Genomic DNA, 16929 nt, shown 5'->3' on the forward strand with positions numbered 1-16929 from the left:
TATTTATAATTTTTCCATGAGATTAAAAATATTGCATACCTACCTAATGAGATTAAGATATCACTTGAACAAAAATAAAATTATATTCAAATTTTTAAATAGCTTAAAACTTTGATTTTTCATTATTAAAATTCTAATGATATTAAAATAAAATAAATTACATACTTATCTAAGGAGATTAGATTAAAATAGATCTTCTAATTTAATTTTAAACAGTTTAAAACAAGTAAATTAAAAGATTTAAATAATAAAAAGTTAATTATAAAGGATTCTATCCAAGAAAGATTATGTCTGGATTAGGGTATTTAAAACGAAACACCACTACCTGGGTATTTAAGCAAACGATAACGAAACACCCCAACTTGAAACTGACCTGAGAGTTGAATTAGTCAAACTTCTATTATAGCATAAAATTTATTAATGAATTTATTAAACTTTAATATTTTACATCATGTCAACTATCCAAATATAAGAATTATGTTTCCTGTGAGACTCATGCTTTGCCTCAAAGCACTTTGGGAGCATCCTCAATCAAGGTGAATTATAAAAAATGTAGGATCGATATGACAATCCTAAAAAAGATGAATAGAGTTTATACTTTTTCCAAAGTCCAATTAAGGAAATTAATACATTTTTAACTAGCAAGTAGTTTAAAAAAAAAGTCGTGCAAATAAATTCAAAACAAAATAACCAAGTAATTAAAACTAGCACCTTTCAGCACCCAATTTAATTTTAATAAAAAGATCGATATGCGATACGTAGGGATAAATTCAACCAACCTAAATAAACATTAAACAATTAATTTATAAAAAAAATATTGCAATTAATTTCATACGATAAAATATAACAAATAGTTAATTGGAAAATGAAGGTAAAAGAGGAATAGAGAAATTAACCCCAAAAATTTTATAATGACTCGACACAATCGACCTACATCCACTTTCCAAACTCCTCTTTGTTATTTCCCTAGAAGTCTTCGATTTTTTCTATGGCTGAAAGTCAAACCGCTACAACGTTCTTTCTCCAAATGCAAGAATAAATCCGATCCTTTCTACAACTGAGAATCAAACCATTACAACATTTTTGTTATTTCAAGAGTAACCCCTTTATAATAGATTTCATTAGATTTAGAAATGAACAGCAAGACAGAAAAAAAAAAAAAAAACCCTCTCAAAGAGTAGAATACAACACTATGATGATATGCCTAAAACAATTTATACACGAGATTACAGGTTGATCCCTAAAATCTCGAGGTTAATTCACCATCAAAGTGATTGCAACATTTGTATTAACTGCAAAAATATTTGAAATCTCAATAGAAAATATAAGAAATGGTGGCATTCGTTGCACATGGTCATGGCCCTACCTCAAAATCCCTGATACATGTCATCTTGCTTATGAAAAAAATTCGTCATGAATCCAAGGCAATTATTTCCCCATGTTGTCCCCTGCACAAAAGCAGATTGTCACCAAATCTACAAGAACATCGAACTTAAACTTTTGAAAAGGAACCCTTATCATCTCCTTAACATGGTGTCACCCTCTTGAGGTTGAAAAGCTCAACCAGCCTTTACGAATTTCAAATTTCCAGTAAAGAACATCGCTCACTATTTTAGTTTAAAATTGCCTTCTCTCATAGCTCTGACTTGCATCCATATTGTCACCAAATAAGCCAGAGTTTCTGGAACTTGTGTCACCAAATCCTGAACTACGACCTGAACCAAAATCTCCAAAACCACCCGATTGGTTTGAACTACCAAAATCTCCAAACCTGCCCGAATGGTTTGAACTACTAAAATCTCCAAACCCACCCGAACGGTTTGAACTATCAAAATCTCCAAACCCACCAAAACATCCGGAACCAGAACCACCAAAACTTCCAGCATTGTTTGAGTTGCGACCAAATGAACCGAAACTCCCGGAGTTAGGTCCACTATTTCTACCCATAGAGCGGCCAAAACCAGAACTTCCATAACCTCCTGAACGACTGAAACTTGGACCTCTTTGGCTGCCAAAACGACCTGAATCACTCAATCGACGATCTCTAGATGCTCCAAAAGTGCCAAATTGACCACCACCACCTCCACTGAACATATCCACATGAGCGCCAGCCTCAACAGTAATCCTTGGAAGCTGATAATCAAGAACAAAGCGATCAGAGTCAACTCCACATCAAGTAATGATATACTCCAACGTGGACTAATATTTATTCCTAGTTCCTGAGATGGGAGGTTACTAGAGAAGTCAATTATCTAATTATGTAGCGCCTACAGTGATTGGCATCCCTGGATTTACTCAACTACGCAGAATATAGGACAGATATTTCATCCTACCTCCTCCCTCATATTCATGACAAATGCCTCTAAATATTCAGAAGGTGTTTAGAAAATAAAAGGGGAAAAAAAGCACCTGCATTCCCACCACATTCATATGCATGAGTTGATTTAGATTTTTCAGCAAACACAAATATGCATGGAAACCCACCTTTTATAGTTGTCTCTGGGTGTTGCTTATTAACAGGTGAGATTTCTTTAGTACAACAAATGAGATATGGGGATTTGAACCTTTGACCTCAAAAGAAAATGTATCGGCCAATTACCGTTAAGCTATGTTCATATATGCTTATCATGTGATATTAAAACAAGCCATCTCAATTTTAAAGTTAAAAAAAATCAGGGATAAGATCTAAAAAAAATTTGATAGGCTCGGTTCTTTTGTATGCAAGATAATCTTGAAATATGAATCCTCGACTTCTAAAAAATGTATGAAACAGTATCCATGGAATCCAGGCATCTATGTGGAGGCTGTTACTGGAGCCAGAAACTTATTGTGAGTAAAGGCAGAATAGATATTTTCTTAAGCCTACTCCTTATCCTCAATTCAGATATTAATATTTATATTCTCAGGAGTAAAAATGTAGAAACGTGGATGAAGTTCCAGTTATATATTTAACAGAATCCCAAGTTGCAAAATTTTGACGCTGAAGAGAGATCCTAACCTCATTAAATCTGCATCCCACTTCACGCTCAATCATTCTTACAGCCCTTGATTGATCCTCTGTGTAAATAAGAATAGCACTACCTCTCTTACCAGCACGACCTGTACGGCCCGATCTGTGGACAAATATTTCTGTGTTGTTTGGAAGCTCAAAATGTATTACCTGATTAAAAAAATTTAAAAAATAAAATAAAAAATAAAAGGAAGCAGTGTCAGAAAGAATCTTTACAATGATAATGATTAATCACATACAGACAAAATATACCCTCAACCTTCAAACCACTTCCTCCAATACTCCTAACAGCACAAGAGGAAGAGAGATGACAGGGCCTGATACCACTATTACACTGCTCTAGTCTATTTTCAAAGATGGAGTAAGGTCAATTATTGAGAAGAAAGTATTGAATAATTCACCATGCACCCAGAAGCTACATACCAGATAACAAGATAAAACTGAGGAGAAATATCGAGAAAGATCATCACTTACAAGATCAACATTAGGTATGTCAAGACCCCTTGCTGCAACATCAGTTGCAACTAGAACGTTGAAATGTCCCTCTCTAAAACCAGAAAGAGTTCTTTCTCTCTGACTCTGTGAGATATCTCCATGCAAAGCTTCACATCTGAAGTTCCTTGCCATTGCATAGGCTAATCTATCAGCATCACGTTTAGTTTGAGTGAAAACAATACACTTCCCTCCTTTTGCATGTTCCTAACAAGCAGATAATAAATGGCAACAGCATAATAAAAGCAAACAGTCAACAACATGAAATAACAGGGCCAGATAAGAAAATATATATAAAAATTAAAACAAAAAACCAAACACGTAAAACAAAAAAAAATGTAACAAACAAATAGAAGTTCTGGGTCCATACTGTTATCAGAGGTCCAATTATTGATGCTTTTCCATACATGTCTGAAACAATTGAAAATAAGCTAATTCCGTCTGCCAATTTCTGATCAGAATCTCCAACCTGAAAAATTGTAAGTGTTGTCAAATCCCATGTAATAATTACATAGAGATGAGCTTTTCCATTTTTTTTTTTTTGTTTTTGCATTTCCATTAGTTTTAAAAAGTTACCCCCTCAAAACCCGATGTACAAATGAAACAAATGTGGAAATAAATCATAACATTCATAATCTAAAATGCTTTTTATGAGTACCTTTAACAGAACACTAATCACGTTTGTAAGCATTTTAAAATCTTTAAATTTTTAATCCTGAAACCAAAACTTCATGAGAAAATTGATGGGCAATTTTGACTAGCAAGAGAACTTTTCATTATTCAAAAAATCATGTGCAACCCACCTTCAGTTTCTGAGTCTATTAATTGAATGGCTGTGCTTTTAAGCTATATAAATAAATTCCAAGAAGCAGAAAATATACTAAATAGCCAACATACTCACAAGATCAATTGTTAATGGATTGTTTAGGTAATTTTGGGATAGTTTTCTGATCCAAGATGGCATTGTTGCAGAGAACATCATACTCTGACGTTTTTGAGGCAACCTCTCCAAGATCTTCTCGACATCCTCTTGAAAGCCTACTTGAAGCATCTGGTCTGCTTCATCAAGAACAACAAACTTGACTTCTGATAAATTTAGAGAACCCCTATTGAGAAGATCAATCAAGCGACCAGGTGTGCCAACAGCGATATCAACACCATAGTCAAGCTGCCTCATTTGGCCTGAAATTGGCGTCCCCCCATAAACACAGATCATGTCCAGGCTAGGAGCAGCCTCTTCAAACTCCTTTTCAACCTGCCGAGCAAGTTCCCTTGTTGGAGCTAAAACCAGGGCTGATGGGTTTCTTCCTCTTCTGCATAATTTCTAACGAATTAAAATTTAACGGATAACAATCCACACCCTTCCCAGATGAAGAATTCAGTAGAAACTAAAGCAAGCTGGAAGGAAATTAAGCAAGATGAAAACACAAACCCATTCTTCGCATTGAACTGAATGATTTTGTCCAAGATGGGGATTCCAAAAGCAAGCGTTTTTCCTGTTCCAGTTCTAGCACGACCAATCATATCACGCCCTTGCATTGCTGGTTCTAGCACGGCCCTCTGAAAAAACATTGTAGAGGCTAAACGACACATTTTCAGACTCCGATGGAAATGAAAAACGAGTTTCGAAACATAACCAAACAGAACTAATATAAGCCTGAATGGAAACATGTAAATTGCATTATTCGACTGAGGAATAGGACGATAAGCATATCCCGAAATACAGATATCACGTACAGCCAAAATGTCTCGAAGTAAGGAACATGGCCTATAGCTCTAATGACAAATACGACTCATCCATAAGAAATAAAAGCATAATTTCATCGCGGTAGTTCAATATCCAAGCTGGGGTTAGAGAGAGTGGATTAAAAAAAATTGTTGTTCGAAGAAGTGATCAAATTCGTCGAAACTTCTTCTCTACGATTCTATCCATGTCTCTGATCTCATGCAGCAGCAGAAGCTAGGGAAAAAATGTAAGAAATGAGAAACACGGCACCTGAATCGGGAAGAGCTTCGTTATACCCTTTTTCTCCAAAGCAGAGACAATCTCCGGCGCAATCCCAAGCTTTGCAATCTCGAGTCCTTCATCACCACTTCTACTACTGCTACCGTCATCATACTCCTCCACCGCAAACTCCACCTGGGAAACCAACGACGCCTTGAAATTCAACGGCCCAGACGTCGCATGAAATCCCTTCGATTGAAAACCAAAACCCAGAGGCCTCTCCGTCACCCCAATACTAGATAAATGTCCAAACTCAGCAGCAGGTACAACGCCGCCATTAACAACCACAGGAGACGCTAAGAAGTTCGCGATTGGGGCAAACAAAGTGGAATTGATTCTACATCTGGAGGCCGCTAAGGCAGCGGATCTCCGTAGAAGAATTGCACTCATCATCCTCCTTAAGCACGAATCAACTAACAGAGCTGCTCCAAGAGAAATTGTGAATGAAATGAAGATAGCTGATGGCTGATGGGGTTAGTTAGGGTTTAAGAAAATTCGAAGAGTGAAGGGTTTTGGGACATTCGGACTCCCAGGGAGGCGGAGGCTTCACGGTTTAGGGCAACAACCGACCCCTATAAAGTTTGTTGTCACATTTTTTTAAAAATAAATCAATTTATAACTGGGTTATAACTTATAACTAGGGGGTATATAAGTCGGTTTAAACCGGTTAAGGTAGTTTTTTGGGCCAATCAAAAATGTCGAGTTCATAGATTATTCAATCCAGTCAATTTTACCTATGAAGGTAATCCAACCCCACCAAACTCTCATATTTTTGGGGTTAGATCGCCGCGTTTGCTTTTGCACAACATAGCAACATGAAGAAACCAAATTTATGAGAAATAACGAAGAAGAATCCCATTTTTCTTCAAATAAGTTACAAAAAAGAGACAATTTACAACTAATTTAGAACATACGTACATGCCTAACAATGATGTTGGGATTGGTGTCCTAATTCTCCCGAAGTCTCTTTGTTTTGTAAAGATACACATTATTCAATGAATAAAATAAGTGTTATTTAATTCTTACATTTATTCATATCCAATAAACAAAGCTCTTTGGTTATCTTATGTGAACTTAAGCATGTATATGTGATATACAAGTGGATCATGCCTTAAGTGATAACTTAAATAGGTCTGTAGTATAAGGATTAAGGTGGGATACCTGATCCTGGTGACACTACAGATACGGCTCGCTTTGTAGAGGTTTGCAAGTGTTGTAAACTACTACAGATGGTAGATCCTAACCATTCATGTGGAGACGTGGAGCGGGGGTGTCCTATATAAAGAGTTTGTATAAGACCTGGACCACGAGATGACAAGACCCTGTATATAACGCCGTTGATACTAGAGACTTGCATCTCACCTAAACGACCGTGACACGACCTCAATCCTGAGTGTTTTGGGAACTCCTGCCTTTGAGGGCGGTCCTTTGATTAGTATGGGTGAAAGTGGCCAGATTGCCAACTCAACATGCCTACCTTTTTGGGGACTTGTCTGATCTAGGAGCTGGGAACTCAATCCACAAGATGAAATTCACTCATTTCCCAAAGCAGGGATAAGTAGAGAGAATGCTCCCTAAGGGCTGATTCCGGGGCTTGAACATAGTGATCACAGCTTCTTTTTGGAAGAGAAGACTCAGTCATAGTAGGACTATGACTTATGTTCATTAGAGGGATCAGTGGTACTTAAGGAAACGGATGTAACTACAGGGGCATAACGGTTATTGGCCCAGCTATACTTACGAGCGATCTGTGAAGGGTTATCGCACTACTGATTGGTTAAGATGGACACATAATATATCTGTAGTGAGGAGAGTTCAGTTGTCGGTCTTTAGTGGAGTGCCTGGTAGTTAACGGATGGTGGATCCCGTGATTAAAGAGTTTAGTCAGTTATTCACCTACCGTTGGAGCTTTGAAGCTACAGGTCCATGGGGTCCCCTTGGTAGCTTGGATTTTATTGAGGATCAGTTCTTGGTGTTGATTTGAAATGTTCAAATTGACAATAGGTATTTTGATTATATATGATATAATCAGTATGATGTATAAGATACACCTTGTGAAGGATTGATGTAAATGAGATTTACATTAAGTACCATGGAATAGAAAAAGAACTATGGTTTATATGTTTCATGAGATGAAATATTAAAACTATAGGTTATAATATAGTATGATAAATTGGTTATCATTTATATTTATAATAATATTAATTATTGGATAATTAATACTCTTTCTTTTAAATAACCAAAGTAGTGGGTGATTATTGGATCATGGTAACCATGAGTTTAAAAGAAAAGTGGTTTCCTATTTTGAAAAGAGATTTTTAAAATGATAAAAAAAAGTTTTTGAGTTTTCTCTCTGCAAAAAAGAAACTCACGAAGTCGTCAAGTAAATACGGATTTACTAAACGACGGTTGGGCGAGCTAAACGATCGTGCAGTATTTACTAACACAATCACGTAGCTTTGCTAGAAAATCGTTGGCCCAAGGTAAACGATCATGCAGTGTCTGTAGGCGACATACCGAGCTAAACGATCGCATAGCTTTTGTTAGACGATCACATAGCTTTATCTAAACGATTGGGCATCGACCTATACGATAGGTCTCTGCCATCTCCCACTTGCCCAGTCGTGTCCGCGATGTTGTTTCCTCCGTTCGTCTGCCTCATACCAAGTCCGAACAGAGCCCACCCTTTGGATTCTCAACCCGAGAATACCAAGGTCACCTTATTAGTGGTGTCAAACTCTACTCGACACCGTCGAGGTTTTCTGGAGGCTGTTCGTGGTGCTATGGAAGTCGTTCATGTCACTGAGGACGAGCGCGAGGAGTCGTTCATGTTCATCCTGTGTTGTTGTGGTGTTGCGGTCGTGTAGATCGGGCGTTCGACGCTGCTGTTTTCCAACGTTCGTGCGCAACGGAGCGTGGAGACGTTTCTGCCGATGTACATAGAGTTTTGTCTCTTTATGCATTTGTATTGTTCATGCTGTAATTTCTGGAAACATTTGTATAACCGTTTGTTTTGAAGTCGGCTGTAAATATATGTTCATTCATGATTGTAATTTGGAATAGTCTTGTTCCGCTGTTCATGGAAATCTCGTTTCTGATTTCCTTCAATTGGTACCTTATTCCAAATTACAGATCTGAATTGAACGTTTTTTACAGTCGCGATGGGTTTCTGCATTTGTGGATGATTTTGATGAACATTTTGGGTTTGATTGCCTTTTTGTTAAAGCTTTTGATATTACAAAGTGTTAATTGTAAGGGCCCCTATGTTTTTGAGTGAAATTAATTTTGCAATTGAGTCTGTAATTCGAAAAGTTCGAGTTCGTCGAGTCGTTCGTGATGAAGCTTCGGCGCATGGCGATGCAGTTCTCAATGAAGAAGAAGACCAAGCTTTGGTCGGATTGTGTAGCCTCAAGTAAACGATCGTAGGGATTTTACTAAGCGATCGTTTAGATTTTTCGTTCTAGACGATCTTGTAATATTTTCTAATCGATCGTTTAGCTAATGCTAAGCGATGGGGTAAATCGTTTACCATATCGCGTGGCGTTGGTTGCATGACCGCGTAGGCGCTGGAGGTAGGCGATCGTAGTGGGAGCATGCGATGCTCGTCGTTTAGTAGAAGGCGCACGCTAGACGATCGCGTAGTTAGCAAGCTTCATCGCTTAGTTACTACCTATGTGATCGTGCGTATGCGGAGACGCTAGCTAAGCGATCGCTTAGGCGATGGTGCTTTGTGACATCGTAGTCGCTTAGATAATCGCGGAAGGCGGGCGTCGTGCAGAGCGTGCTAAGCGATCGTGTACTTCAGGCTTTTATCACTTAGTTATGGTACACGATCATGTAGTAATAACTAAACAATCGTTTGGATTTTTCTCAACGATCGTATAGTAAATATTAAACGATCGTTTAACTCTGGGAGCACTGTAAGCGATAGAGCAAAACATTTGTTTTATCGTGTATACGATCGTGGGGTGCTTAGTACATGATGGATGGTTGGAGAAGTAATGCTTTGCTGAGCGGTTCAAGACCCAATTCGCTTGTTTGAACTGGAAACTCCTTGTCTTTGTAGTTAGCTTTCCTTTTTGTATTTTTAAGGTAATTTTACCCGGTTCATCAACTTTGATTGCTTATACATGTGATGTATGGTATTTATATGTCAAAGTGTTTGTCATATAGTTAAAACCCACCTTAGGTTGTGCAATTATTCATGCATCATGTATTATAAATGTTATAATCTTACATGAAGAAATTACTTGAAAGCATGCGCATGCATCATGAAATATAAGAGTTATATTTTGCATGCAGTGAGTATTATCATGCATCATCCTTTTATTATAAATGTTATAGTCTAAGGGTGAATAGAAGCATGTTTTGCTTGTTTCATTGCTATTTTGTGTAAGCGTTATATAAAAGAAGTAGCAATGAATGGACATTGCATTGAGTATGACACTTAGGTAGTTTATAATCATTATGAATGCCTTGCATGTGTTAGCTTAGCATTGTGGTTGGTTTCCGTTTATAAGTGTTATAAAGGAAATTAGACCTAAAATCAATAATTCAGAGTTGCATGCGGACTTAAGGTGAACTCAAGTTTTTTAAAAGGGTTTTAAAATTGGATTGAGATAGACTTAAGTTCAAGTGGTTCTAAAGAATTTAGTAACCTAGATTAATCTTTTAAAATCGGTTTAATAGGATTAAATTGGTTGAATAAAAGATTAAATTTGTTGTAAACCTATCTATAAGGGACCTTTTGTCTAAGGCGGGTTCTGGCTAGGCTAGAGTTCTTAAGTTAACGAAAACGAAACACCCCTACTTGGGAACCTACCTGGAACAGTGAATTAGATAGATTTTCAACAAGCATGCAACGTTTTGTTCAAAGACTCCGTTAAAGAGTTTAATGGATGATGATAAAAATTGTTCAACTATCTAAGGTAAAAGTTACTCTTGGGAAAACCTAAAAGTTAATTATGAAAATCCTTAGCCGATTTTTTTTCCAAGTAAGCTAAACCCTAGGTTATAAAACACTCAGTGGGAGGAGGAGGCGTATTAGATATGTCTATGATTCCACTCACATTTCTCCCTGTATGTTCACACCGTGAGATTCATGTTTGGCCTCGAGATGCCTAGGATGTATCCCCTTTCAGATGGTGTTTGCATGAGTCAATATCAAGGTGGACGGAGAGAGTATTTATAGTAAGTGGGTGAAGGGTGTGTGTCAACACGTCCTATGGTCTCTGTCATCAGTTCACACTATGAGATCATTCTGTACACCCTCGTGTCGCCTTCGGAACGTCCCCCTTCAGATGGGTTTTATGTAGTTGGTCAATATCAAGGTGAACTCCAAAATGGATAGGGTCGCTTTAGGTTTTGTCCCAATTGGATTTTTTCCCTTTGGATTGGCCTTTTGGGACGGACCTCTAGGGCTTAAAATGGCGGGTCATACTTATAGGAGATTATTAAGTAAGTTAACGATCTCTTGGCCAAATCAATGATGGCTTGTCATTATAGGAACAAAAGTTGTTCTAGTATTAATGACTGGTTGAGAACTTCTCAATTCAGAGGAGGGATAACTGATCTCCCTTTGATAGCTTTTGTCCTAAACCTTTGAAGCGTCATTGCGAAACTATATGCCACACGAGGTTCATGTTAGTTTTGCTAAAACCTTATTGGATGTTGTTTTTTTTTACAAGGGGTATTTACTTAAAACCTAACATAGGTCAATGTGTTTTTCTTTTCAGCAACTCGTTAGTATTTTCATTTAAAGCTTTTAAAAATGACCAATTACTTACAGTGGAAAGAATCGTCTGAAACGAATTTCATGGCAAATGACCTCCATCTCACTACTCTCCAAAAAAGAATGATCTTGGAGACATGTCTTGTAGAGAATGATGATTCTGCCTGGATCCTCGATTCAGGTGCTAACAATCATGTCAGTTCCTCTTACCAAGGATTCAGTTCCTGGCAAACGTTACCACATAGAGAAATGACTCTTCGAGTCGGTACTGGTGAGGATGTTTCAGCTGTTGCTGTAGGCAGGCTGAAGTTATTTGTTGACAAGAAACGTTATCTATTACTGGATAATGTTTTTGTAGTTCCTCATATTAAGAGGAACTTAATCTCGGTTTCTTGTCTCATTGAATAAGGCTATATCGTCTTCTTTTCTGAGAATAAAGTGTTTATTTTCAAAAATGGAATGGAGATTGTTTATGGTTCAATGGAAAATAACTTATATGTACTAAGGTCGTTAGTCATAAAAGCCTTGTTTAATACTGAAATGTTCAGTACGGCAACAACAACTAAAAGACCAAAGGTTTCTCGAAAGGAAAATGCCCATCTTTGGCATCTAGGGTTAGGTCACATCAACCTCAATGGGATTGAGAAGTTGGTGAAAAGTGGACTTCTAAAGAGTTTAAAAGAAAACTCCTTCCGGTATGTGAATCATGCCTCGAAGGCAAGATGACCAGACAACCTTTTACTGAAAAAGATTACAGAGCCAGGGAAGCCTTGAAGCTTATACATTCAGACCTTTGTGATCCGATGAATGTTAGAGATCGAGGTAGGTTAAGTTCCGTTTGCTTTCACACAGCGTATGCACCCTACGGATAGAATATTGCATGCATCCAGGAAGTAAGATATGGTGGTTGTATGCAGTCATCTCGATACTTATGCAGACCCACCGCATACATCCTAGATTTATGCTTTTAGTGTGTGTAGCATGATCGCATGCTTGCGTTGACTAAGGTTACCCTTGCGGTCACTCTTAAGGGTTGCAATGAAATCATCTCCATATTTTATCTATTTTCCCATTTATTTGTTTCATGTCATGAGTTGTCATGTATCTACCTCTCTTTCATATTCTCATTGCGTTGTCTGTTAGCTAGCAGTAGAAGTAGTATTAGCTTAACAACCCCTCCATCATTCTTTTATTTAACTGTCGAATGCACATTACCGCATTCATCTAGCTACAAGTCCCTGAGTTCGACCTCGGATCACCTGAGAAACTTGCATTTGCGTTATACTTGGCGTGAGCGTAAGAAAACTTGTGACAAGATGCATGGTTATCGCATACATTCGTCAATGCATAGTCATTCCAACGAATGACCATCGATGCATGACAATCAACGCATACCTTAAGCACATGCATCGCATATTGCGTCCACGAAATTTTAGTTTAGTAATTGACATCTAATTTCACGTCATCAAGTTTTTGGCGCCATTGCAGGGGACTTAGCAGCTAATTGTTTGTGGAGTTTTATGTCTCTGCAGGAAACCTTTTTATCTTGGGAGTATTGCAGCTTGTGCGGCCAGGCTGTAAACAATATTGAAGTATAGGCGATGCGCTGAAAGCCAGTATTGACCCCAAGGTAGAAGGGCAATCATTCGCAAAAGAGCTAAAGGTAATTCTAAGCACATGGTGGCCAACATGCGCCCAATGATTGCCGAAAGTTCCAATGGTCCGTGCAAGCTCTTTGACCTAAGCAGTTGAGAGTAATCTCCTGCATGGAAAACTCCTTGCGGTGACAACACTCCTATTTTTCTAGGGGCGTCTTCTACTTTATCTTTACCTTGCTTTCGTAGTTTAGGTTATTTTTATTTTTATTGTTATTTTGGATATATGACTGCTTCCTTGGATGTGGTGCAATTGTTCCTTGTAGGTGCTGATGACATGCAAAAATTCATGTCATCTTAAGCCTTTTACTTAGAATTATGGGGGCTGTTAAGCAGAATATGCGACAATTATGTTAGGAATTCATGAGAAAATGAGCTTGCATTGTTCAGCATTAAGAATCTCGGATAACCCAATATTATGCATTATTATGTGTTCAATGTTCTATTTTTGTAGCTAACGCAGGAAGTGGACGCAAACGCGGAAACTGGACCACCGCTTATACGACCGCATTCAGAGAAACTCACCATCGCAAAGGCGAACGCGTTCGATCAACGCATGGATGTTACGGTAATCAGCCGCATGCGTCCATCGCATGGGAGTTGCGCTCGTCAAGCGATTGCGGTCATCATGTAAAGTTGCGGTATTAAGGGAATGCGATCACTACATGATTGTGGCTACACGATAATGCATGGTAAAAAGAATCAACGCAAGGTTTGTAGAATGAACGCATCTACCTTGGGAAAAACAAAAGATGATGTTGACATTTCACCTACCACGTCGTTGGCAACAGAGGTTCAGAAAGAACTAAACGCGCCGAATGTCAGAATCAGAGCAGTCTATTAATGCTATCAGCGATCCAGGCTCTATATAAAGAAGACGATGAGTAGAATTTCAACTGGTTTGGGGTTTTTGCCTGAGGTTTGCCTAGGGCAGATCCTTGTGATCCAGACAAATGCGTGAAAAGAAGCTTGAGAGTTCTTCACCTCTTTCATCCATTCTGAGTGACGATCGGAGCTAGATCTCGAGAGAGTCAGCTCCACCGCCCATCCATGGCATCACCGACAGCTTTGACGCACATCCGTTGGAAGCAAGTCTTTACTTTCAGCCGGTCATTTCATTTTCCTTTCTTTTATTATATTGTATTGTATGATATTTTGTGATTAAGGAATTAATACATTTTGTTTTCAAGGCATTTCTATATTTCCTTCGATTCCATCTCCATCTTCTTTACTTAGCATCTCTAACTTTCATTGCATCACTTAGTGAGATTGCTTGAGTATCGCATACTTAGTCATATGGATTAAGGATATGAAGCATGTAGCAAGCCACTGAGAGATGTGCATTGCGTGAGTATGTGAAAAAACCTTATTTACTTAGTGTGAAGCTGTAGCAATGCCTGTCTATAGTTGGATGCAATGCTTGTTTATGAGTAAAATCAGCAACAACCAACTACCCGGAAGGGTAAGTGGTTGGTCGCATTAAGCAATGTAAGTCATTGTGCACTAAAGATAGGAATAATCTTGTGTCAGCCAAGTTCATGCGGTTATCTTGTCTTATGAGCGCATCATTCATCATTTAGGCATACCTGGAAGGGTAGTCTAAAATCCAAATCTAAGACTCGGGAGAGCGGATTGGAACACATAAGCAAGAAGGGGAAACTTAGAGATAAACTATGTTTGCTTTCACACAGCATATGCACCCTACGGATAGGATATTGCATGTGTCCGAGAAGTAGGATATGGTGGTTGTATGCGGTCATCTCGACATTTATGCATACCCACCACATACGTCCTAGAGTTAGGCTCAAATGTGTGTAGCATGATCGTATAGCTTGCGTTGGCCAAGGTTACCGTTGCGGTCATTCTTAAGGGTTGCAATGAAATCATCTCCACATTTTATCTATTTTCCCATTCATTTGTTTCATGTTAAGAGTTGTCATGTCTCTACCTTTCATTCATATTCTCATTGCATTGTCTGTTAGTTAGGAGTAGGAGTAGTGTTAGTGTAGAAACCCCTCCATCATTCTTTTATTTAAACCGCCACATACACATTACAACATTCATTTTGCTACAAGTCCCTGAGTTCGACCTCGGATCACCTGAGAAACTTGCGTTCGCATTATACTTGGTGTGAGTGCAAGAAAACTTGTCAGGACGTATTGTAACGACCCGACCCCCTAAGACTTAAGTTAGGTCGTTATTAAAATATATGCATGCATGGCACTTAAAACGACACTCCTTTATGTTGAAATAAATGCTAAATAGATAAAGAAGTTCAAAATTTCTTTATTAAATTCAAACGTTAAAAACAAGAATAGGGTACCCATAAATCATAAAGGTTAATAAATAAATATGAAAAAAATTCTTACTAACAAGTTTCAAACGTCAAAACTAACATTAAGAGAAACATGAAAAGAACTCTAAATCTCATGATGCGGAAGCGTAAAAAACTAGTCCCAGTGGCTCGATCACGAATTCCGCTTATCCATTGCCGGTGCATTTCTACCCTTACCTGAAACAATAATATGAGAAAGAATGAGTATAAAATACTCAGTAAGTAACCCCACTACTAGGGTTAGGCTGGGCATCTATATCCTCTAGATACCCACTTATAGCACATATATACATGAAACAAGAAGGGGACTGAATCTTATCCTACTGTAGTTAAGTATGCCCACTATCTCTGGTGAATCCCGAATGAGACACAAACTGGTGAATCCCGAAAGAAACACAAACTGGTGAATCCCGAAGGAAACACAACTGGTGAATCCCAAAGGAAACACAAACTGGTGAATCCCAAAGGAAACACAAAATCTAATGGGCATCTAACTAATCAGTAAGGACATTCACACGGTCTCAACATCAAAATCATCACCGTACGAATCTATGACATACATGTAATCCTCGATATCATGGCTCTACCACATACACATATACCTCAACAGCATGTTCTACAACATTCATGTATACTTTAACATCATAGTTCTACAACATACATGTATGCCTCAACATCATCAGATCAGATACAATCATATGGGAACACATACCATCTCATACTAGCATTCAAGTATCTATATATATATTTAGAAAATTCAGATCTCGTGCCATAACATACTTTGATTCAGATCATACTATAATTTATCATGCTAACATTTACCATAACATGCACTTATCATGCTAGCATACAACTAAAGTCTGGCCCGTGGTTAGTTGCAATAGTAAGATTACTTACCTTAATCGAAATTCCACAGATAAAATCAGACAACCAAACGATGACCGCAGTTTGAAGTAACGGACCTAACATATGAATACAACCATTAAATTTCAGTCCAACAATAATTGCGAAATCTTATATTCAAATCCACAATACCCAAAAGCTTACCCAAAGAACTTGATCAACAACCACTCCCAAGATTTGACTCCAAAATCTCATTCTAATAGATTTTAAATCCCAATGGACGACGACTTGGAACCTTAAAGATACAAGGGTTAAGTCAAACTTAATTCAATAATCAAAGCGTGCCCACAAATCAATAATAAGAACTATAACTCTTACCAAAACTCTTGTCGAACGAACTTGAATTCGCTGGACAGTCGCTGTTGTGATTTCCCAAGCTCAAATTTAAAATCAAAATAATGCGACTAATTTAATCCTTAATCCAACTTAGTGGGCATAAAAAATCTTTCAAGAAACTCAACCACCAAAATAAATCTTACCAAAATCTAAAAGTCAAGCTACTGGAAGACAGTGCGGCACGCGACGGTCAGGAGGCTAGAGCGGCGGTGGCGTACAGTGGTCAGGAGGCTGGAGCGGCGGCGCCGTTCGTGGCTAGAAACACGGGTTAAACTAGCCGGATCGAGCGGCGCGAGGGCGAAGCAAGCGGCAACGACTCAGATGGCTCCTCTGACTGGCGAGATCGGTGCGACTATGTCAGCGGCTCTTCAGCTGGGCAAACTGTGCGACTCTGACGGCGACTTTCCGGCTGGGCAAGCAGTGCGAGATCGGGTTTGGGTAGTGAGGGAGGCGGCGGCGAGA

The 16929-nt window shown here is 38.4% G+C and overlaps 1 protein-coding gene across 3 annotated transcripts; it reads right to left on the reverse strand.

Annotated features, from left to right (window-relative positions):
* Window positions 1–802: 802 nt before the first annotated feature.
* LOC150034258 (DEAD-box ATP-dependent RNA helicase 53, mitochondrial-like) lies at window positions 803–6215 on the reverse strand. Of its 3 annotated transcripts, XR_016532372.1 has the most exons (9): window positions 5499–6215; window positions 4935–5062; window positions 4404–4815; window positions 3873–3971; window positions 3485–3709; window positions 2999–3160; window positions 1609–2133; window positions 1367–1448; window positions 803–1057 (listed from the first exon to the last, which is right to left on the reverse strand). XR_016532372.1 is itself a non-coding variant. In XM_090318190.1 (8 exons), the coding sequence occupies exons 1-7, from the start codon at window positions 5898–5900 to the stop codon at window positions 1618–1620; spliced, it is 1944 nt and encodes a 647-aa protein (XP_090174316.1). In that variant the 5' UTR covers window positions 5901–6215; the 3' UTR covers window positions 1081–1448; window positions 1609–1617. The 3 variants fall into 3 exon arrangements, 2 of the variants coding, with proteins under 2 accessions (XP_090174316.1, XP_090174315.1); XM_090318190.1 differs by lacking the exon at window positions 803–1057 and having other exon boundaries at window positions 1081–1448; XM_090318189.1 differs by lacking the exons at window positions 803–1057; window positions 1367–1448 and having other exon boundaries at window positions 1523–2133.
* Window positions 6216–16929: the final 10714 nt, after the last annotated feature.

The sequence above is a fragment of the Benincasa hispida genome, chromosome 9, assembly GCF_027475165.1.
Source record: "Benincasa hispida cultivar pf3 chromosome 9, pf3_genome.v1.1, whole genome shotgun sequence".
Taxonomy (NCBI): Eukaryota; Viridiplantae; Streptophyta; class Magnoliopsida; order Cucurbitales; family Cucurbitaceae; genus Benincasa; species Benincasa hispida.

Excerpts from the sequence above, each read along its gene's own strand:
- LOC150034258 (XM_090318190.1), bottom strand. The coding sequence starts at position 5,900 with ATGATGAGTGCAATTCTTCTACGGAGATCCGCTGCCTTAGCGGCCTCC. Across the intron at positions 3,972-4,403 it reads ATCCATTAACAATTGATCTT|GTTGGAGATTCTGATCAGAA; the intron begins GTGAGTATGTTG and ends ACAATTTTTCAG. Across the intron at positions 3,161-3,484 it reads ACATACCTAATGTTGATCTT|GTAATACATTTTGAGCTTCC; the intron begins GTAAGTGATGAT and ends TTTTTTAATCAG.